The sequence below is a fragment of the Apodemus sylvaticus genome, chromosome 3 (assembly GCF_947179515.1).
Source record: "Apodemus sylvaticus chromosome 3, mApoSyl1.1, whole genome shotgun sequence".
Lineage (NCBI taxonomy): Eukaryota > Metazoa > Chordata > Mammalia > Rodentia > Muridae > Apodemus > Apodemus sylvaticus.
In genome coordinates, this window is record NC_067474.1 from 28677032 (window position 1) to 28701704 (window position 24673).

Consider the following 24673-nt stretch of genomic DNA (forward strand, 5'->3'; position numbering starts at 1 on the left):
GGGCCCCTCCCTGTGTACTTATTGGATAGTGGTTTGGTCCCTGGGAACTCTGCGGGTCTAGTTGGATGATATTATTATTCTTTCTATGGGGTTGCAAACCCTTTCAGTTCCTTCAGTCCTTTTACTAACTCCTCCATTGGGTACCCCATTGGAACTCTGTGCTCAGACCAATGATTGGCTGCGAGTATCCACCTCTGTATTTCTCAGGCTCTGGCACAGCCTCTCAGGAGACAGCTATAAAAGACTCCTGTCAGCATGCATTTCTTGGCGTCCACAATAGTGTCTGGGTTTGGTGTCAGTATATGGGATGGATCCTCAGGTGGGTCCGTCTTTGCATGGCCTTTTCTTCAGTCTCTGTTTCTTTGCTCCATACTTGGTCTCTGTATTTGCTTCCTTGAGTATTTTGTTCCTTTTTCTAAGAAGGACCAAAGCACCCACACTTTGGTCTTCCTTCTTCTTGTGCTTCATGTGGTCTGTGAATTGTATCTTGGGTATTCTAAGCTTTTGGGCTAACATCCACTTATCAGTGAGCGTACCATGTGTGTTCTTTTGTAATTGAGTTATCTCACTGAGGAAGATATTTTCTAGTTGCATCCATTTGCCTAAGAATTTAATGAATTCATTGTTTTTAATAGCTGAGTAGTACTCCATTGTGTAAATGTACCACATTTTTCTGTATCCATTCCTCTCTTGAAGGAATCTGGGTTCTTTCCAGCTTTTGGCTATTATAAATAAGGCTGCTATGAACATAGTGGAGCATGAGTCCTTGTTATACGTTGGAGAATATTTGGGGTATATGACCAGGAGTCCTCAGGTACTACCATGTCAAATTTTCTGATGAAACACCAGATTGATTTCCTGAGTGGTTGTACCAGCTTGCAATCCCACTTACAATAGAAGAGTATTTCTTTTTCTCCACATCCCTGCCAGCATCTACTGCCATCTGAGTTTTTTATTTTAGCCATTCTGACTGGTGTGAGGTAGAAGGTCAGGGTTGTTTTGATTTGCTGATCAAATCTGATGACTAAGGATGTTGAATGTTTCTTTCTTTTTATTTTCTCATATATCCGTTTTATGCACAAAATTCTTAAAAAGATTGTGTATTTTGTATACTATGTTCAAAGTCAGAAAAATTAATATAAAATAACTTTAGGCTATGTGCACAGGAGCGGATCAAACAAATCAAATGTATACAAAGCTGTGACAGTCACTCCCTACATCTTATTACAATATTACAAAAATAATTTTGTTCCCCATTCCCCAAAATGTTTCTAAACACTTGAGACAATGTATGCACATACCATCTCCCTCAGGTGTGAATAAATTCCACACAGGTAGAATAAATGTGCTGTCTGGACTGTGACATACATAGCTCAGTGGGTGAAGTCACTGGCATCCAAGTCTCACAACCTGAGTTGGATCTGATCCACAGGATCCACATGACAGAAGGAGTCAACCCTTCAAATTGTTCTCTACACATGTGCACATATACATGTGCATGCATCCAATGCACATTATATAATACATTCGTGTACATATACATACATACAAACAAACATACATACATACATACATACATACACATACATACACATACACATACACATACACATACACATACACATATTTCTTTAGGTGCTTCTCCACCATTCGGTATTCCTCAGTTGAGAATTCTTTGTTTAGCTCTACACACCATTTTCTAATAGGGTTATTTTATTCTTAGGAGTTTAACTTTTTGAGTTTTTCTTTTTATATATTGGATATTAGCTCTCTATCGAATGTAAGATTGGGAAAGATCTTTTCCCAATGTGTTGGTTGCCATTTTGTCCTATTGACAGTGTCCTTTGCCTTACAGAAGCTTTGTAATTTAATAAGGTCCCATTTGTCAGTTGTTGATCTCAGAACATAAGCCACTGGTGTTCTGTTCAGGAAATTTTAGCCTGTGTTCATGTGTTTGAGACTCTTTCCCACTTTCTCCTATTTTAGTTTCAGTGTATCTGGTTTTATGTGTAGATCCTTGACCCACCTGGACTTGAGCTTTTTATAAGATAAGAATGGATCTATTTGCATTCTTCTACATGCTGACTTTCAGCTGAACAAGCACCATTTGTTGAAAATGCTGTTTTTCCCCCACTGAATAGTTTTAGCTCCTTTGTCAAAGATCAAATGACCATAGGTGTGTGGGTTCATTTCGGCATCTTTAATCCTATTCCATTGATCCTCCTGCCTGTCACTGTACCAACACCATGCAGTTTTTTATCACTATTGCTCTGTAGTACAGCTTGAGGTCCAGGATGCTTATTCTCCAAGAAGTTCTTTTATTGTTGAGAATATTTTTCCCTGTCCTGAGATTTTAGTTATTCCAAATGAATTTTAGAATTGCTCTTTCTAACTCTATGAAGAATTGAGTTGGAATTTTTATAGGGATTACATTGAATCTGTAGATTGATTTCGGCAAGATAGCCATTTTCAGTATATTAATCCTGCCAATCCATGAGCGTGGGGGATCTTTCCATCTTCTGAGATCTATGATTTCTTTCTTCAGACTTGAAACTCTTGTCATATAGATCTTTCACTTGTTTGGTTAGACACACACCAAGGTATTTAATGTTAGTTGTGACTATGGTTAAGGGTGTCATTTCCCTACTTTCATTCTCAGTCTGTTTATCCTTTGAGTAGAGGAAGGCTACTGATTTGCTTGAGTTAATTTTATATCCAGCTACTTTGCTGAAGTTGTTTATCAGGTTTAGGTGTTCTCTGGTGGAATTTTTGTTGTCACTTAAGTATATTATCATATCATCTGCAAATAGTGATATTTTGTCTTTTTCCTTTCCAATTTGTATCCCTTTGACCTCTTTTTGTTTTCTAATTGCTCTGACTAGGACTTCAAATACTATATTGAGTATATTGAGTATGTAGGGAGAGAGTTGGCAGTCTTGTCTAGTCCCTGATTTTAGTGGGATTGCTTCAAGTTTCTCTCCATTTAGTTTGATGTTGGCAACTGGTTTGCTGTATATTGCTTTTTAAATTTTTTCATATTTTTTATTTTATTAGATATTTGCTTTATTTACATTTTAAATGGCATCCCCTTTCATTGTTTCCCCTCTGAAAACCTCCTATCCCATCCTCCCTCCCCCTGCTTAACAAACACCCATTCCCACATTCTTGACCTGGCATTCCCAAACACTGGGGCATGGAGCCTTCACAGGACCGATGGCCTCTCTTCTCATTGATGTCTGAAAAGGCTATCCGCATGTAGCTGGAGCCATGGGTCCCCCTGTGTGTACTGGTTGGTTGTGGGTTTCATCCCTGGGAGCTCTGGGGGTACTGGTGGGTTCATATTGTTTTTTCTCCTATGGGGCTGCAAACCTCTTCAGCTTCTATATTGCTTTTACTATGTTTAGGTATGGGCCTTGAATTCCTGATCCATTTGGTCCATAACTTCTGCTAGTTTCAATGTGTCTCTGTTTAACTTGTATTTTCATGATCTTTCCATTTCTGAGAGTGGGGGTGTTAAAGTCTCCCACTATTATTATGTGAGGTACAATGTGTGCTATGAGCTTTAGTAAAATTTCTTTTATCAAGGTGGGTGCCCTTGTATTTGGAGCATAGATGTTTAGAACCAAGAGTTCTTCTTGGTAGATTTTTCCTTGGATGAGTATGAAGTGTCTTTCCTTATCTTTTTTTGATAACTTTTGGTTGAAAGTCAAGTTTATTCATTATTAGAATGGCTACTCTAGCTTGTTTCTTGGGACCATTTGCTTGTAAAATTGTTTCCAGCCTTTTACTCTGAGGCAGTGTCTGTCTTTGTCACTGAGGTGTGTTTCCTGTGTGCAGCAAAATGCTGGGTCCTGTTTATATATCTGGTCTCTTAGTCTATGTCTTTTTATTGGAGAATTGAGTCCATTGATGTTAAGAGATATTAAGAAAAGTGATTGTTGCTTCCTCTTATTTTTGTTGTTAGAGGTGGAATTATGCTGGTGTGGCTATCTTCTTTTGGGTTTGTTGAAAGATTATTTTCTTGCTTATTCTAGGGTGTAGTTTCCCTCCTTGTGTTGGAGTTTTCCATGTATTATCCTTTGTAGGACTTGATTTGTGGAAAATATTGTGGAAATTAGTTTTTATCATGGAGTATCTTGGTTTCTCCATCTATGGTAATTGAGAGTTTTGCTGGGTATAGTAGCCTGGTCTGGCATTTGTGTTCTCTTAGGGTCTGTATGACCTCTGCCCAGGATCTTCTGGCTTTTATAGTCTCTGGTGAGAAGTCAGGTGTAATTCTGATAGTTCTGCCTTTATATATTACTTGACCTTTTCCCCTTACTGCTTTTAATATTCTTTTTTGTTTGGTTAATTTGGTGTTTTGATTATTATGTGATAGGAGGAATTTCTTTTCTGGCCCAATCTATTTAGAGTTTTGTAGGTTTCTTGTATGTTCATGGGTACATGGGTATGTTCTTTCTTTAGGTTAGGGAGTTTTTCTTCTATAATTTTTTTGAAGATATTTACTGACTCTTTAACTTGGGAACCTTTACTCTCTTCTATACCTATTATTCTTAGGTTTGGTCTTCTCATTGTGTCCTGGATTTCCTGTTATGTTAGGAGCTTTTTGCATTTTGCATTTCTTTGATGACTGTTGTGTCAATGTTTTCTATGGTATCTTCTGCACCTGAGATTCTCTCTTCTCTTGTATTCTGTGGGTGATGCTTGCATCTATGACTCTTGATCTCTTTCCTAGGTTTTCTATTTCCATGGTTGTCTCCCTTTATGACTTCTTTATTGTTTATCCTTTCATTTTTAGATCCTATATGGTTTTATTCAATTCCTTCGCCTGTTTGGATGTATTTTCCTGTAATTCTTTAAGGGATTTTTGTGTTTCCTCTTTAAGGGCTTCTAGTTGTTTATCTGTGTTCTCTTGTATTTTTTTTAAGGAAGTTATTTATGTTCTTTTTAAAGTCCACTATTATCCTCATGAGAAGTGATTTTTAGATCTGAATCTTGCTTTTCTAGTGTGATAGTGTATCCAGGACTTGCTACAGTAGGAGAACTGGGTTCTGATGATGCCAAGTAATCTGGTTTCTGTTGCTTATGTTCTTAAGCATGCCTCTAGCCATCTGGTTATCTTTAGTGCTACCTTCCCTCTCTGTCCCTGACTGGAACTTGTCCCTCCTCTGATCCTGGTTGTATTTGAACTCCTCAAGAGTTCAGCTGTCTCTGTGATCCTGTGATTCTGTGATCCTGTGATCCTGAAATCCTGGGTGTGTCAGAGCTACTGGAAGTCAAGCTGCCTCTGATATCCTGAAATCCTGGTGTGACCAAGCTCCTGAAACCCTGTGATCCTGGGCTGTTAGAACATCTGGGAGTTGAGCTTCCTCTTGGTGTTGTGGGACTGGGTGTGGCACTAGTGCTCAAGCTCAGCTCAGGGCACAGGCTCAGACTGGAAGGAACCAATGCCACCCAATAACCACATCCTAATTAGCATTTTAAAAACACTAGTCTTCATTTTAGCTTTGGATAACCTGCTAAGCTTTATCAATCAAAAAACAGAGAATATCACATATTTACATAGTAACACATGATAAACTTTGGCTTCATCATAATTTTACAGTTGTCATGGTACACTGTATATGCCCTGACTCACTTCCTGGGCTTGAGTTAAACAGTCAGAACCCACTTATGTCTTTTCTGATATGGCAAGGAGATGTGCTGCCAGTTAAGGTACCACAAATGGCTGCATTTCACTTTTCCTAAGAGTGTGGAGTGTCAGCCCTTCCTACTGAGACAGTGCTTTTTCATCTGGATAAAAATATTCCAGGTTTCTAAAAGAGAAATGCTGGCTGTCAGTTAGCAGACTTCCCATGCTGGCAACACAAGGAGATAACAGGTTTTCTGTGCCTTGAAAGGTGCTGGGATGCCAGAATTTCAATCATCTTTAAGCTATCATACTAAGATATGGTTTCTAATTTTAGTTTCTACTGTTTCACCTTTTCTTTTAGAAAAAGATGTTTTGGAAGATTAACCATTATTACATAAATCAAACACATTAAGGGTCAATGTTGTGAGAAAAAAGAATTCAACTTAAGAGATGAAAATAAAAGATTGGCTCCGTTTTAAAGGTCAAAAACCTTCTTTGTGTTAATATAAGAAAAAACAGGATTTTAGTGCATGCTTGTACTTGTATAAAAATATAAAATATTATGTGCTTGTTTTACCTTCCTAATTTAAAAAAAATCGAAAGCTTCTAGAAGCTAGAATCTTTTTTTTCTACAAGGAATTGAAGTTTTAAGCTTTTTTTCTGTATGGATGCTCCTTTGACTACAATATTTATTTGCTAAGAACTGTGGCAAGTAAAATAAATCGACAAATAAAGACATTGCTTTCTGTTTTCTACAGAAACATTTTAAATTACATAGTTACTCATTGTGATGGTCAATAGCAACAAACAAGTGGAATTTGTAACCGAGGCGAAACTCTGTAGACAGGTTAGCAAGACAAGCTCTTAATGAGAGCACTAAAGATAAGACCTAAAGAATAGTCGGTGGTGGTGCTAGCTTTTGTTTGAGGCCAGCCTGGTCTACAAAGTGAGTTCCAGGACATCAGGGCTACACAGAGAAATCCTGTCTTGGAAAAAAAAATCCAAAAGACCTAAAGAATAAAGAGGAGAGACACTTTGCGTTAGCTGATTTTCTCATTACTGTTTCAACATATCTAATAAGCATCAACTTATGAGACAATGGATGTATTTTGACTCCTCACAGTTTGAAGAGACACTGTCTACAGGAGACAGTGCAGGAGAAGGCACAGTGATGGGCAGCTTCATGGCGTCAGAAGTGAGCAGCTGGGACTCTGGCTTTTTGTATCTTGGCAGAACAAGGCTATAAAACCTCAAGGTCTAGCCCAGGTAACCAACTTGTGTAGGCTGGCTCTAACTCCTAAAACTGCCACAATTTTTCAGAGCAGTGAAGTCACCTGGGAACTAAATGTTCAAATAGATAATGTAGTGGGGTATATTTCACATTCAAAGCACAGTATGTGCCAAACAGATTTTTATTTGTAGTACTGGGAATTGAACTTGTGACCTCATGGATACTGAACAAATGCTCTAGAGATACACCTTAACCACTCCCTTTCTCTATTCTTCATTTTTTTTTAATGAGTTAGGGATTTGCTATGTTCCTTAGACAGCTATGGTGTGTATCCTGGGCAAGCACTGGACTTGCCAACTTCTTGTTGGCAACTTTCAAGTAGCATACAGAAGGAGGCCCAGCATAGATGTTAAAATGACCACTTCTGGAGATAAATTAACCAAGGGCAAAAGCTAATTACAGTTTCCAGAGTCTTCTGAGGAAGTCAAGTTAAAATGCTTTCAGGTTCTACTTTTCAGGTTGTCCTCTTTGCTTGGGTTACCTTCTGCGCAGTATATTTTGGGTATAAGACATCACTGGTTGATACTTTGATTGTCTGTCTTCCTTTGCATCTGGGGAGACTTTCTAAACATTATTTTATAAATCTGTTAGTATTGTTTATACTCTTTCATTTCACTTTCTTGCTTTGGGTTTTCTGTTATTTCTTTCTTCATAAGTATTGTATCTCGTTCTATTTTATAAGGAGGTTAAAGATAGTATGAATTTTTAACTTTCTATCGATTCTTTGTGAGTTTCACATCATGCCCTCCAGTTACTCTCACTGCCTTGTCTCCTTATATCTGTCCTTTGCTCTTGTAACCTCTCCAAATATAAACTCCCACCCTCCCTCCCTCTCTCTCTCTCTCTCACATACACACACACACACACACACACACACACACTCACACACCCATACTTTCTCTCTCTCACTCTATCTCATGCACACACACATACTCTCTCACACACATACAGACACACACACACATAGAAACATCTCGTTGTAGAAGTTGTAATATGTTACAGTGTGTCCCACAGTGTATCCCTCTGTCCACAATCTTCACTTGCAAATGTTCATTGAAATGAGTCTGTAGTCTGGCTGGAGATCTCTGGCTTCTGTGATGCCATCAATATTGGATGCTCACTGGAAAACCTCCTGGTTATACTGTTGCTTATCTGTGTCATGGAGATCCTGCTGCTTTGGATGCACAGGACTAGCCCTTTGTCAACTCCCAAAGGTTCACAAGCGATATAAATTTTTGGGTGGGCCGACTCAGATCCTTTAATTTGGACCTGTACAGGAGCTACTGATGTACTGGTCATCCCATAGGCTCTCCCTTATGGGAACCACCAGGTTGAGCTGTCCAGCACTACTGCAGCTAGACCATTAAATGATGACACAGACAGGAGGCAGGGTCAGCTCTCCTTCCTACTCTTCCATACTTCCTACTATGCCCTCAGGGCTGGCTCACTCCCCCTACTCTACCCCGGCCCACATGCCCTCCTCCCCCAGCGTCAGAGTCAGTTTCACTGAACTGCCCAGTCATGATGCAGGACCCACGGTTTTAAGTGCTGCAGCCTGCAAGGGGGTGGGACAGCCTTCCCCACTCTGAAACCCTTGCAGATGGCTCACCAGTGCACCGTGACGGCCAGCTCCACTGTGCAGCCCAGAAGAGGTGCAGAGCCAGAGTGCAGAGAGCCCAGAGAGCGACAGGGCCAGCTCACTTGCTCTCATGACTCTGGGACCAACTCTTCCTACTGTTGCAGGGGCTTGGAGGAAAGAGCATCATTCCTGTACCCACACCGATTCATGGCAGATGGGTGGCAGGAGCACGCGCGGTGGGGGGGGGGGGTAGTTCTCCAGGGCTCTCACCCTTGGGCTGGCTTCCCTGCATCAACACCACGAGGGTCAGTTCTGCTCTGATGTCCAGGCAAGGTGTAAGGCCTGCTCTCCCCAGCGCTGCAGCTGATGAGGCACAGGGCTAGTTCTCCTGTGATTATGACCCCGTGGGTAGTTTTCCTGCCAGAGATAGCTCTCCCACTCTTGCGCCTTCAGGGCTGGCTCACCCACATCCACCAGGGCCAGCTCCACTGTGCTGCCTGGGCCAGGTGCAGGGTCTGCTCTGACCGACCAGTACTGCAACTGGTGAGAGGTGGAGCCAACTCTCCAGTGCACAGCAACAAATAAAGGTCAGGGTCAGGGTCAGGGTCAGGGTCAGGGTCAGGGGCAGGGTCAGGGCCAGGGCCAGGGGCAGGGGCAGGGGCAAGGGCAGAGTCAGGACCAGGGGCAGGGGCAGGGGCAGCAGCAGGGCCAAGGGTAGTTCTGTATAGCCCTGGACTTCCACATGGTCCCTGTTGGCTGCCGGACCAGAAATGTCCCCATACTCTCTAGGGTTAATATGAAATACAGACATGACACTGGTGCCTGCCACTGCATAGCCAGGGACCCAGACAGGGCCCTTACTGGCAGCTCAGGCTGGCACCTCACTGTGGCCCCAGTTGAGGGGGCTGGCCATTCACAACAGGCTCCTCTCTCCACCCTCGAGTCTCCAGCTCCAACTCTCTTCAGAATGCTCAAGCTGTTACACTTCTTTTTGTCTTCCATCTGACCACCACATACTCAGATACTGTGGTGTGACTCCCACTTTAGGCTGGCCACACAGACTCTGCTGGCAGGCCCCAGGGTGACACTCTCTGTCTTGCTGCATGGTGTCGACACTCTGCTATGTGCAGGAGGGCAGATCAGCTCTGCCTGTCTTACTCTTTCTTCACTTTACTGTGTGCGGTAGGCAGGGCTCTATGTGTCTATGGCCTATCTGTGCTGAAGGACGAAGGGCCGGTCTGTGAACATCTTTCCCTGCCTGCACCACGAAGCATGGCAGAATACGGGTCTCTGTCTGTCTTCCTCCTCCTGTGCTGTGCTGCCTGGATTTGATTTGATTTTTATGTAACCCAGGCATAAAACAGCTATGCCCACCAAGCCAGGCATCAAGCTAGGATGAACAAAATCTGCCTTCTGCTGTGCCCATGACTGATAGAAGAACAACACCACCAACAAAGTGTCTCTTTGCCCATTGCTGGGGGTGGGGTGGGGATTAATATTTTCAAAAATGTTATTTTCCTGTATAATTCCTATGTTAACTCTTTTCTGTCATTCTTTTTTTCTTTCCCTCCTATTTGTATCTCTGCCCTCTATAAGAAGTCTGCTGACTCTTTTCCACAGGTAGCATATTTAGCAATAAGTAGTTTGGGAACTTGCTGGTCAGTATTAGAGGACAGAAGATCTTTCCAGGCTATATCCTTCACGACTCTTCAGTTTTGTTATCCAGAGCCTTACAAATACAGAGGCAGAAGCTAGCAACCAACTATTGGGCTGGGCTTGGGGTTCCCAATGGAGGATCTGGAGGGTGGTCCAGAGGGGCTGAAGGGGTTTACAGCCCCATGGGAAGAACAATGACTTCGGACATCCAGACATTCCAAGACTCTCAGGGACTGAACTATCAACCAAGGGGTACACATGGTTCCAGCCAAAACTGTGGCAGATGCCCCTTGTTGGGCATCAGTGGAAGGAGTGGTCTTTGGTCAGGTAAAGGCTCAACAGAGGCCCCAACAAAGGGAAATGGATGGGGTGGGGAACGTGGGGGGAGGTGGGAGTGTGTAGGGTAGAGGGGCATATACATGGAGGCAGGGGGTGGGAGGAGGGGTTGGGAATCTTTGGGGAGGGGGGCTTTTGGGAGGGGGAAATTGGGAAAGGTTTTACCATTGGCAATGGAAATGAAGAAGATACTCAACAAAAAAGAAAGAAAAAAAGAAAGAAAGAAAGAAAGAAAGAAAGAAAGAAAAGAATAGTCTTCCTGTCTGCCTAAAGGAAACATTGCCAACACTCAGAGAGCTTAGTGAGAAGAAAACTGGACACCTTTTCTTTATGATGCAGATTTTAAATTAATCCCTCACTTATATGTCTAATATGGCCCCAGACCAGATATAATATTTTACCCTTGAAATGACTACAAATTTCCAACCTTGGTCGACAGAAAGTCATTGGTGAGCAGAGGATGGGATATGAGGATTCAAATGTTTCTTACATGTCCCAACCGGTCACTCGGTGTCAGCCCAACCACTACTCTCCCTGCTGTGGTGGCAACTGTCACTGCAGATTCCTTACGCCTTTCCTTCTGCACTTAAACTTGTGGCTCTTTCCCCAGATCAAGGTGCCCAGTGCCCCTTCTGTCTGGAGCTTGCCTGGTGCCTGTCTGCCTTGCTATCTCCAGACTGGGATGCCGTAAACAATGCATTTTAAAGAACCTCATTTCTCTATTTTTTTAGGTGGCTTTAGGAATATAAGGATTCTTTGGTTGTATAAATTTGTTGTCTTTATTCAGGAACTCTATGAATGCTTTTAAAACATCTTACCTGTCATGCATTTTAAATGCTAATATGACAGTTGAGTCACTGAGAGTTAAAAATTTAATTTTCACTTCTTAGTTTCTACATAGCAGTCAATATTTAACCACTCATCACAGTTTATAATATTTTTCTCCAGTTTGTAAGCACTGGCTTGTCTTCACATTTCCCAGCCCATCCCTAGCCTACCTGGCTTCTTCTCTTCCTATCACAAAACACAAAAGCTGTAGTGTCTTATTGAATAGGCTTAGATTCTCTCCTTATTTTAGTTATTCCCCTCTGTGTAGATGACACAATTCAAGCACTTTATTGCAACTCCACCACTAGATGTTACTAATGAGAAAAGGGTCTGTCTCCAGTAGTTTTATTGTCTTCTTTTAGACCACTAAGGCAGTGTAGCGTCAATAGAAGCTTATCTTGTTACATCCCCATGCTTGGTTTTCTGCCAGCATTCTCCCTTGGTAAAGTCACTACCCAAGTATCCAAGCTAAAGATCAAGTTTATCTTGAAAAATACCCTCTTTTATCCCATGGGATTCTATACTTCTCCAAACTCTACAGCTATTATGGCAACCACAAGTGCAAGTCACTTTCTATTCTCTATATTTACCACCAATTTGTCCTCCAAATACAGGCATCTCTCACCAGAACTGCTTAACCAGCCTCCGTATCCACCTTCCTGATTCTATGCCCTCTCATTCTTATCTCAATTACAGGCTAATTCTCATGCACTCTTTCTGAAAGACTGAATGACATTTCATATCTTTGCTTGAAACACTGTCTTATTTGCATCTTGGGTAAAGGCTTACACCCTTAGCTTTGGTGGCATCGTGGAGCGTGGCTTCCTTAATCCAACTTCATCTCCAATCATGTCACTCTCTCAGTTTTCCAAACACTTAATGTTACTGTTCATGTTTATTTCCTTGAGTGCTCTGGGCCATTTGTGACACAGAGTTTCTGTACATGCTGTTACCTCTCTGTTGTCCCAATGACCAAGATCTTGATTTCTAAATCTTCAAGTATCTCTTTCAGTATGAACTGAGTTTTCCATCTTGGGTTCCTCTGTTACATAATAATGTAATTATTTACACACATGCATTACCATCACATTAAGAATTTCCTGAATAACACTGGGTATCTTTGTATACTCAGCACAAAATAGTCTCCAGTGCACAGTTAATACTTGTAATTGCACTGTGAAGGAAGAATATAGTCAATATAAACAAATGGACCATCACTGATAGAAGCAATCTGTATTTTCATGACTAATTGAGAAATGAATATGTTTCAAGAAAGCATTTTCAAGGAAGATACTGTTCTCGAGAGTAACCATTGACACTGCCTTACTTTCTTTGTTTTGCCCATTGCCTTCAGTATGGAGAGATTCAGGTCTTCAAGTGCGGCCAGTACATTCTCATATTCACCCAAGTGCTGAGAAAAATATTCTGGAAAGTAAAAGTATTAAAATAAATTTATATTGGGGTTTGGATAATTATAAAACAAAGATCATGAAAACAACTGATATTTTACTTCATAAATCAGTAAGCAAATATTGGCTTTATATAAATGACAACTAAAAATCTTTCAAATGAAATTGAGTCTATATACTAATTTCCTTGGAAAAGTAATTACTTACAAAAGGTGTTCTTTCTTACAAAAACAGGGATTGGGGCGGACATGAGTCAGGGCATAATGACAAGGTTGAGTTAATAAAATGTTCTTCTCAACAGTAGATTATTAGAGATCCCACTAGGATAACAATCTCAGAAAAAAATGTAAAAATAAAAATATTCTTGTTTCTTTAGGAAACATTTAGTAAGGCTAGTTTTCCCTCAAGGTTTGGTGCTTCAAAATCACAAGGGAGGCCAGCTGGGGCTCTACCCATGGGCACACTTCTGTCATGTGTAAAAGCAACTCATGACTTCAGAGATTTATTTCAATAGAGCAAAAGCCATATTTGTCATATTTTTACATTGTTAGGAATAAGTAATGCCTTGAAAATTATGATTAAAATGAAAACTTGAAACAAAATAACTTTGAATTAGTTGAAATGTAATACAGATACAGGGAAACTTCATTTATAGAACCCAGATTTCTAAAATCAGAGGCATCCAATCTTCACTTGATCTTAGCCAAAAGGCCAAGAAGTGATAGGGACATCCAATCGTAACAAAACTTCATATATTAGAAGGAGCAGAAGTTTTATTTACTATGTAAATAGTCTTTACTACTCCCATGAACCATTTATCAATGAACTACTATTGTTATATTTCTGTAATACCATAATACTTTAGAAATTATATTAAAATGATATAAACTCACATACAGATTTTAATTCCTGGGGCATATAGTAAGGTGTTTGATAAAAACTGCTTTTATTGTGAATCATGGTATGCACTCACTAATAAGTGGATATTAACCTAGAAAACTGGAATAGCCAAAACATAATCCACACATCAAATGAGATACAAGAAGAAAGGAGGAGTGGCCCCTGGTTCTGGAAAGACTCAGTGAAGCAGTATTCGACAAAACCAGAACAGGGAAGTGGGAAGGGGTGGGTGGGAGGACAGGGGAAGAGAAGGGGGCTTACGGGACTTTCGGGGGGTGGGGGGCTAGAAAAGGGGAAATCATTTGAAATGTAAATAAATTATATCGAATAAAAAAATTAAAAAAAACTGCTTTTATTAATTTATTAGGGTATTTGTTGACATTTGGTATTCGCAAACGTGGAGGCTGGAGATGTACACCAGTTGACTAATGTGCTTGCTGAACATGCACAAAGCCTTGCTTTCCATCCCCGATACTACATAAGCCACATACAGTAGTGCATGACTGTAATCCCAGAATTTTATGATCTGGAGACAGCAGGATCACATATACAAGGTCATCCTTACCCAAAGAGAGTTCAAGTCAAGCCTGGATTACAGAAGACTTTGTCCAAAAATTGAGAGACCCCAAAAACCTGGACAGTTGACTGATTTAAGTACTCATACTCAGTTGAGTAGCCAACATAAAAGCTTCTCTGAGAATGAAAAATCAGTGAACCATAAGCATTCTAGATTCCTGTCAAAAGATAGCCTGTACGCACATAAATCCAAAATAAATGAAATATTTTTTTCCTAAAAGTAAAATACATTCAAGATTCTGAAATCTTTAAGAAAATACTGTGACACCTCTTTTATGGAGATTCTTTTAGGGAGGGATTAGTGACCTAATAAAAGAGCAAATATTCTTTAAGTGAATAAATAATAGTTTAAGTCTTGCTTATATTACTAATTTCCTGATGAGACTGACTAAAATATTTGTTTTATCTGGGCAGTGATTGTAATAAATGAAGTCCATGTGGACAGTACTCTTTATGAATCAATATGCAGCTGATAATGCTGTAATAAGATGGAAAAATAATGTATATCAGGAGAGAAGCAATATTAAGTGGTAACAAGCAAAATATGCAAAGAAAAATGCAGAAAAGATAAGTTTGTGAATTAAGGAAGACTATAGAGGCATTTTACATATGAGAATTAAAATTTCATCCAGTGAAAATTGCTCCTCTCCATTTACTCTGCTGTTTGTCCTTAGGCATATCTTACAAGTCTCTGTCAGCTCCTAAACTATCAATGTGAAAGCACAGCAGTGAGTCTCAACTGTATCGTTCATACATGATTCTGTTTCCCTTTCTTTATAATCATGAAACTTGATTAGTCATGTACCCTGTCTATAATGGATAATTTGAATGCTGCCCTTACCCCACAGTTTTAGCAAGGGAACTGATGGGGCTTTGAGTCTCATTCATTTCTCTTCTTCCTCGTTTATGCATTTGCTCATCTTAACATGGACACAGTTAGAGATGTAGCAACCACACTGTAAGTTATACAGAAGCTAGCAATGACTATAACTCTGACAAGCAATGGGACCAACTAGAACACCAGCCCTGATAACAGCTTGATCTGGGAAGCTAAGCAACATGGTGAAGCTCAGTATTATTGATTCTCTTTCACAGCAAGATGCTGCAATCTCTGGTGTGAGGTAGTCCTCCAGGGCCTCCCACCATCTACTGCAGTCCTCCAGGGCTTCCCATCATCTCCTGCAGTCCTCCAGGGCTTCCTGGCTTTTCCTCTTTGGCCTGCAGTTGGAACTTGCTAACAAACACACCATCTCAGGCCCACAGGCCAGCTGACTCACAAATGTGCTTTAATAAGACACCAAGGGTTTTATGGATACATTTACATCTAAAAAGTATCATTCCAAGAAACTTGCTAAAACTTGAGATTATTATTAAAGTCTCATCTACTAAATCCGATTTTCTATAGACTCTGCAGAATGTGACACGAAAACTAAATTTAAGGTGGCTATGTACAACAGGTAGGTAAAACATTTTGGAAAAAAAAAGAGTGACAACCTCCAGCTTTTCTCAAAGATTTTACCTGTATGTGATGTTGATGATTAGGAAGAGACAGTGAAGTTTCAAGAGACAAGGGCAAAGATCATTATCAGGAGGGATTTCATCATAGACTAAAGGACTTGAATCAGTCAATGTGTGGAGTAAAGGGAAGAGGAGGAAATGGCTGAGAATGGAGTAATGCCATATTCCTGTTGGCACAATTCATATTTATTAGTTATATTACAATGTCAATGTGTACTAGCAAATTGCTTTTTTTTGCCATTACATGACGTCATTGGAGAAAAGTAGGTTTGGAGCAGATATTGATCACTTGAAACACTTGTCTTTGGGCAACAAGAGAAAATAATGCCTACTTTTATTGAAGTACACAAATAAGTTGCATGGATTTGCTGAAAACATATTCATACAGCCTTTATAGAAAACTTAGAGCCAGTTTTTCTCAGTTGATGTGAAGGACTTTTGTAAAGTAGTCTTGACACTGGATGGATGTGTCAGTGGAAGAATAGAATGCAGTTAATAAATAAATACTTTAGTAACATCAGCTTCCAGAAAGCAAATTATCTTCCCGTGCATAATCAGCACCATGCCGTCACTAATAAAATGCTCACAAGAGGGTAGTTTCTCCATTCCTCGCTGCATAGTATTAGTAATGTTGAATTTTATTCTGTGACTCAATCTTCCAAGTCGGGTCTAGTTTAAGAACAAAAGGGCCCAGGGCTAATGCATCAGAGTGGGAAATTGTCTCAGAAAGCATTCTCTTGTAGATGTACACGTCTTACTCTGTGTGTACCTTGTTAGCACCTCTGTGTTTGTAAACCAGGCAGAAAAGGGAGTAAGAAGGCTTAACCCTGCAATCTGAAGGACACAATAAGATGTTAATGTCCAGAAATGATGAATCTACTGTGGTGTAGATGAGCAGACTAGAAAAACCTTAACAGAAAAATGCACTTTGAAGAAACATACTCAAAATTCACCAATGAAGCTTCAGCTGGTATACTCATGTCCTGCAACATTGTTAATTAAAGATAGTATTTATGTATTATTCTCACAAATTAGCTTGCAACTATATTTTAAAGTAATATTTTAATAGATTTTTAGTTTTAGTTCCATAATAGAATTAACTGATAAATTAAGCAAAGGCTTAATAAAGCTGACATGTAGATACCTAGAATCTGTAATTGGTTTCTAGGAGAACGTGTATGAAATCTCCATTCTATGTCAATCAAGCCTCACCCCTCCCACACCTACAGGAAACTTGTATGAGATGTGGCCTGACATATTTCACTTGCTGGGACTGAAAGTTTGGCTCTGATTAAAATCCAACTTAAATATTTTATATCCACAAAATAATGGGAAATGAAGCTGCAATTTAGAAATAAAATGCATAGTCTAGAGCAGAGGAGAGTATTATAAAAAGATTATGAATATAATCACTGGATTTTAAAAATAGAAGGAAATTCTGTTGACTGAAAGCTCAATCAGTTTCCCCTTGCTAAAACGGTGGGGGAAGGGCAGCAGTCAGATTATCCAGTGTAGACAGGGTACGTGACTAATCAAGTTCATCATATAGAGCAAGAGAAACAGAATCACATAGGGATGATTAAGTGAAGATTCACTGTTGTGCTTTAATATTTGTTTGTTTTAGGAGCTGACAGAGACTTGTAAGATATGCCTTAAGGACAAACAGATAACAGAGTAATCGGAGAGGAGCCACTAAATGTTTTTGTCTTAAGACATATTAGTAATAGTTATGTTTTTCAGTTGGCTCGTCTTACTCAGGCAAAGTTAGTTGAGTATAAATGGAATTACCTGAACAATTGGAGGGAACCATGTTTTGGTGTGCCATACCTAGACATCTGAAAGAGATAGGTCTCTACCTTCACAAAATGATCAATGTGGTTGTTTTAGTTCTCCCCGTTATCAAACCCTTCACTGGCAGGGGCTGCCTACCCAGGAGAATGGACTACAGCTTGAGTGGGGGCTGTATACACAGGAGGATGGACTACAACTTGACCTTCAAGGGCTTTGCTGTTTACCACACATTTTAATGTCATGGTCTATGGAGACCCTTTGTCTGATTAGCACAATAGTTGCCATGCAGAGTGGGGGACACCTGCGACTGTGTGTGAAAGGATGGCATGGTTTCCCCATAAATCTCAAAAGCCTAACCTTCTGGGATGCCAAAATGCCTTACTTATGCCCCAGATCTTGTGTTTTTCAGTTGGATTCTTGTCCCTGAACTGAGGGACATTATGCAGGTATTATTCAGAAAGCATAGTGTTTAAAGGCCACTGAAACCTTTGAAAGCTCCTGATCTGTGATTATTTTTTTCTGATCTGTGATTATTATTTGCTCTGTTTAGTTACTGCCTTGAAACTACAATGTGACATGTTGTCCTGACAAAATCTTTCAACGATGATCTGCCAGATTGATGAAACAGAAGGTTACCAGTCTTAACTGACATAAAATGTCCATTTGGATGACTGTGCTGAGCTCTAAAATTGTAAAATTTCTACAGTAGCTAGGAAACATTTGTGATTTCAATGAGAAGTCTTAGAACATCTTTTCTTTAAACTATCTAAATGTTTTAGGCTGCCTAGACAACAAATCATACTGTACAAAGATTTTATTTAACACATTTGTCTTAAAATGCAAAATATAAAATATTCAGAGTCACACATATTTCAAGTTTAGTAGTTTCATAATGTTCCATTCTCATCTCGAAGAATAAAGTTCAGATCATTTAGTTTCCCACATCTTTAATCTCTGATTTCTATTCCCAGCCACAAACATAACAGAGATAAATGAAAATGCTGGTAGACTAGGCGCTTGGAAATATTTTCTTACTGCACTTGTGCTTTTCTTTTTCAAAAGTGCATTTAAGTCTCTAAAATGATTGCACAGATATGGAACAAAGGGATTTTTATATTTCAAGAATACAACTTTGGAAAGACTGCACGATGATTATAAAACACATGAAGAAGTCACATTAAACTGAGGAGTTCATTTCTATAAAACCATTGAACAATCCCATTTTTCTTTTCACAGGCAAATTAACTAGGCTCAGCTGTTCAAGTAACATGCACACCGGAGCCAAATTCAAGGATACAGAAAAATCCCAGGTGACTCAGACTCATGCCTTAAATCCTTACTCCAGGACTTTTAACTCCAAGTTGTGAGAAATATCACATCATACCTGCCCCTTTTATAAATCAAATTAACAATACTTTGACTGGCCTTACAGATACTTACCGCATAGTTCTTCAGTGTCGAGATTGCTGAAAAGAGAGAAAGAAAGATATTATTTCTTTGATAACATTTTTTGTTTATCTTTCCTTTTCCAGTGCTGAGAACTGATAAATTCAAATACTTGGATAAAATGTTAATAAATACATTACTGTCAGAAGAATAATGCCATGACCATGGGCCAAAGACCTCAGGGTAGAGATAAGAAAAGATACTTTAGTCAATCAATTACCTCATACAAGCTTTGCAAGTGATTGTCCATGGCTATACTCCTAGCCCTTTATTGAATTTTCTAAACATTTAAATATAGTTACTCTCCAATCCACATAATTGCTTAATGAATGTATGTGGCTAGCTCTAGTCTCCATTCTACATTGTTAAGTAGTTTCATATTATGAATAATGATCATTATCAGAGTCTGTCTTGGACACATAATTCTGTATTTATGCTTTTCCTTTCAACATACTGGAAAATAACACACAGTAGCAAAGAACATGAGCCTGGGCTCTGAATGCTTGAATTTGAATTTGAATTCAAATCTAGACTCTATGATTTACTGGCTTTGTGATCTTGGATACTTATTATTCAGTAGATCATTATAACTAATCAGATTCTGAGAGAAATGATAAATGAGAATTTAACAATATATTATAATTCCTATTTTTTAAAATTAAAATAAGAGGACTAGAAACATAACTCTTAAAGATGTAAAATATATGAGGAACAACTAGGAAAATAAATTTGAAAGATCTTTCAGTTGTCACATGTCTAAGTTCAATGTACTCCTTCATAGGCAAGTCTTCCTTTAAGTCATAGGAAGGGATACCAGGCCGGAGAGACACTGTCACAGCATTTCTTTACCAGCCATATCATTCCTTGTTATGTAGCTAAACTTAAATTTTATTATATGACACTGCATGTTCTACCTTATATTTGAATATTTTGATATTTCAATGCATGTTTTTGTAAATTAGATTTGCTTCCATGACAGAACATTTAGGGGTTGTTATGTTGGTTTTGGTGTGGGCTCCTGGTATTCATCTGTTTATTGTACGAATATTTATTGCTACACATTAGACATTATTCTGCCACTGATACCTGAGATGGCAATAGATAACAAAATGACTATATGAGATTTCTAGTCTCTTGTAGCTCAATAGTAGACCCATTGGTTAGACATGATGGCACAAAACTTGAATCCCAGCACTCAGGAGATAGAGGCATGCAGATCTCTGTGCATTCAACCAAAGCTTGTGTACATAAGGAATTCTAAGACAGTCAAAGCTACATTGTAACATCTTGTCTTAAACACACACAAAGAGGTAGAATCATATAGCAAATAAGTAAATTGCAATTAATCAGTTGATCTGGGAGAACAGGAGAAGTTGACTAAGGAATTAAAGAATGCATCTCAGGGTACTAAAATTAAGCAAAAGTTCAAATGTTAAATATGAGTTGAAAAAAATAGATGAACAAGTGTTATGTGAAGTGGAAACTTCTGGTTTCATTGGAGAGCCATTTGTGTCATTTGGTGTTCTTCTGGAAACTGACTTATGAGAGGAGGTTTTGCTGAAGCAGACACATGAGAGAATGTTTCGCTGAGAACATACATGTAGTGATTTTCTGGAATCTGTGCGGTGAAAGGGATGTGGTGTTTTTCTAGAGTGGATGCTTGAGAGAATACAGGTTGTTTGGAAAGAGTATAAGCATAACCCAGCAGACAGTGGATGACACTGGCATTGCTTCATCTTGCTGGTCTTCATTGAGTTTCACTGACACAGGCATTGCACCAGCTTGCTGGTCCTCATTGGGCTTCACTGACTCTGGTCTTCACGGATGACACTCTTGCATTGGCTCTCCTTGCTTTCTTCTCTGATCTTCACATGTCATGACTCTGGAGAGGGAAATGCACCAAAAAACTTCTGGCTGCTTTTTGCCACTTCAGTGAACTTGTGCAGACTGGCGGAGCCTTGCAGTTTGTTCTGGATTGAGCCACTTCTGCTGATTCATGTTTGGTGTTTTGCTAGTGGACTGGACTGCTGACAACAAAGATTGGAATTACTCTAAGGAACTACTTCTAAACAGGTCCACACCACCTTGTCCTATCAGTCATCTTCCTCCCTACCTTTGGTCAGTGGGCTATAATGAAGGTTGAAGCATTTAAGAACCCTTATCAAAGTAAGTCTTGAAAAATATATAAGCCTACAGTTATGCTGATTAATTTTTTTTTTGCAGTAAAAGTTAAAAGTGTGAAAATTTTCATTTAATTTCGGGGAAGTTTAAAGTTCCTTTGACTAAATGTAAGTCATCAGTGAGGAAATAGGGCTGAAAAAACAAAAGGCCTAAGGCAACAATTTATGAAGTTCCTTCTTGCCTTCTTATCAGTTTGAAATCACAGAACAGTCTAAAGGCGAGAGTAGCTTGACTAGATTATATTGACATATTGGTTGTAGTTAGCTACTGGGAAAAGAAAAGCAAACTGCAGTTTGCAGGTTATTGAAGTGGCCAGGGCTGGTTCATCTGGGTGGGGCACATAACCCAGAGGGGGCACAGTCTCCTTTATGCAGAGAGGCAAGAGGATATCTTTGATTTACATTTAATCCTTTACTTCTTTTACTTCTTTGGTATATTTTACTTATATAATATCTGGACAAGTATGTCTGTAAATCCATGTCTGGATTATAGACTAGAATACACTATTATTTAAGATACATTTCTCAGTACAACTTTCCAGCATTCCCCTTTCCCTATATTAACTAATAAGGGAGTGAGGTCAGTATCAACTCTGTCCACTAGTGATAAGGAGAGAGGAGTATATGGACAGTAAAAACTAATACTCATGAAAGATTTTGAGGAGAAGTCAACAGAAAATTTTAAAGCATATAGGATTCAGGGTGTGCTACCTTAGACATTTTGTAGTATTGCTGTAGGATATATGATTTCTCCCAAATCTTACTGTTTTTATAGAACTTCAGAGCCAAAAGAGACATTAAAGGGCACTAGTTTTGTATTTGTTTTCCTCAGAATGGTTTACAGGTTGATAATGAGATTTATTTTGAATTTTCAAAAAATAAATAGCTCCAAACTATTATAGAAAATTAAATTGCTTGCTTGGAATATAGCATAAAGTGGAAGCATTAGAAATAATGGCCACAGGAGCCCTGCTTGTTCCGTATTACAAAACGACGCCTGTCAAGTGTTACTGTTTGTGACTTTGATGTGCCTGTGTTCAGTTGTTTTTAGGTCATGCTGTTAGTAGTCAGTAGGAGGCCAGAGTTTTCTTTGCATAAGGTTTACGTGAATGAATTACAGTAGGACTTGTTTTAAACTGTGATCTATTCCACCCCATAGTAATGCAGGATTTTAAAGGACTCGTAAGCTACAGATGAGTCTAGAATGTATCTGATATCATTTTCCTCCTTTCTATGTTTATAGCAAAAGTCCAGTGGTATTTCAGCAATTGCATCAGAATAATTAAGGGAGAGAAAGGATCAGGGGAATGGGGAGAAAGCCAAATGAAAAGAATGAATGCTGGTAAAGCAGTCTACATTCCTATAGACACCCAACAAGAAGACTGTGAATACAAGAATGCTTGCATCTTGCTGTCAGTGAGGACTAAAAATCAAATACACAGATATTCATAGCCATCTCACTGGCAATGACTACATAAAGACCAAGAAACTGATCTTCACTCCTGGTTGGACAGGACAAGTGGCCCCAGGTACCGAGATATCCCAAGTTTAAGATCTCTGGGGATGCAGACCGCCAAGCTGCGGGATGCTGACTGTGCCTAGGACCTGGGCAGATCAGCGGTTCATCTGTGTTCCAGGCGTGGGTCCTGTGCCCTGCGGGCTGCCTGCAGGATCTCTGCCGCCATCTTTGCTTCCTGATGGAGCAGACAGGCAGCACTAGGTACTGTTCACAGAAACAACCCAAGTATAACATTGCTTGGGACAGGACACACCAGGGCTCCAACAGCACTCAAGAGGAGGGCAGCACATCAGCAATCTGTGCCAGGGGAAACCCAGTCATCCAGTGGTGCAGAAATAGCCTTATGGGCTCACAGGGAATTCAAGCAATAGCCAGTGACAATAGGACCAACTAACACCAGAAATAACCAGATGGCAAAAGGTAAATGTCGGAACGTTACCAACAGAAATCAAGGCAATATGGCAGGATTTGGACCCAATTATCCAACAACAGCAAGTCCTGGATACCCGAACATACCAGAAAAACAGGGTTTGGATTTAAGGTCACTGGTCATGATGCTGTTAGAGGAACACAAGAAGGACATAAATTTCTTAAAGAAATACAGGAGAAAATAGATCAAAAGGTAGAAGCCCTTACAAGGGAAACACAAAAATCATTTAAAGAAATTAAGGAGAATATGAGTCAAAAGATAGAAGCCAATAAGGAGGAAATGTAACAATCACTTAAAGAAATACAGGAGAACTTGGGTCAACAGGCAGAAGTCATAAAAGAGGAAATACAAAAATCTCTTAAAGAATTACAGGAAAACACAAACAAGCAAGTGAAGGAACTGAGCAAAACCATCCAGGATCACAAACAGAAGTAAAAACAACTAAGAAATCGCAAAGGGAGACAACTTTGGAGATAGAAAACCTTAGGAAAAAATCAGGGGCCATAGATGCAAATATCAACAACCGAATATAAGAGATAGAAGAAAGAATCTCAGATGCTGAAGATAACATAGAAACCATGGGCTCAATAGTCAAAGAAAATGCAAAATGCAAAAAGCTTGTAACCCAAAACATCCAGGAAATTCAGGACACAATGAGAAGACCAAACTAAGGATTATAGGCATAGATGAGAGCGAAGATTTACAACTTATAGGGCCAGCAAATATCTTCAACAAAATTATAGAAGAAAACTTCCCTAACCTAAAGAGGGATGCCCATGAATATACAAGAAGCCTACAGAACTCCAAACAGATTGGACCAGAACAGAGCACCTCCTGTCACATAATAATCAAAACCCCAAATGTACTAAACAAAGAAAGAATATTAAAGGCAGTAAGAGAAAAAGGCCAAGTAACATATAAAGGACCATCTATCAGAAAAAATTGGGTACAGAGCTAAACAAAGAAATTTCGCCTGAAGAACTTCAGATGGCTGAGAAGCACCTTAAGAAATGTTCAATATCATTAATCATTAGGGAAATGCAAATCAAAACAACCCTGAGATTTCACCTCACACCAGTCAGAATGGCTAAGGTTAAAAACTCAGGAGACAACAGGTGTTGGCGAGGATGCAGAGAAAGAGGAACACTCCTCCACTGCTGGTGGGGCTGTAAGATGGTACAACCACTCTGGAAATCAGTCTGTGGTTCCTCAGAAAACTGGGCATGACACTTCCAGAGGACCCTGCTATATCACTCCTGGGCATGTACCCAGAGGATTCCCCAGCATTCAATAAGGACACATGCTCCACTATGTTCATCGCAGCCTTATTTATAATAGCCAGAAGCTGGAAAGAACCCAAATGTCCCTCAGTGGAGGAATGGATACAGGAAATGTGGTATATTTACACAATGGAATACTACTCAGCAATTAAAAACAACGAATTCATGAAATTTTTAGGCAAATGGTTGGAACTGGAAAATATCATCTTAAGTGAGGTAATCCAGTCACAAAAGAATACACATGAAATGCAATTACTGATAAGTGGATATTAATTAGCCCAGAAGCTCTGAATACTCAAGAC

General features: G+C 39.5%; 1 protein-coding gene and 1 non-coding gene across 2 annotated transcripts in view; both read right to left on the reverse strand.

Moving 5' to 3' along the window:
- Necab1 (N-terminal EF-hand calcium binding protein 1) overlaps window positions 1–24673 on the reverse strand; it is a 170702-nt gene that overhangs the window by 75384 nt on the left and 70645 nt on the right. Inside the window, exons 4-5 of the mRNA XM_052176111.1 lie at window positions 18957–18982; window positions 12650–12747 (exon numbers count right to left, since the gene is read on the reverse strand). Of these exons, the coding sequence (XP_052032071.1) occupies window positions 12650–12747; window positions 18957–18982 (124 nt within the window). The remainder of the gene's footprint in view (window positions 1–12649; window positions 12748–18956; window positions 18983–24673) is intronic.
- On the reverse strand, window positions 9843–9984 carry LOC127681909 (small nucleolar RNA SNORA48). The gene has a single exon (XR_007977251.1). It is a non-coding gene; the product is annotated as a small nucleolar RNA SNORA48 (small nucleolar RNA).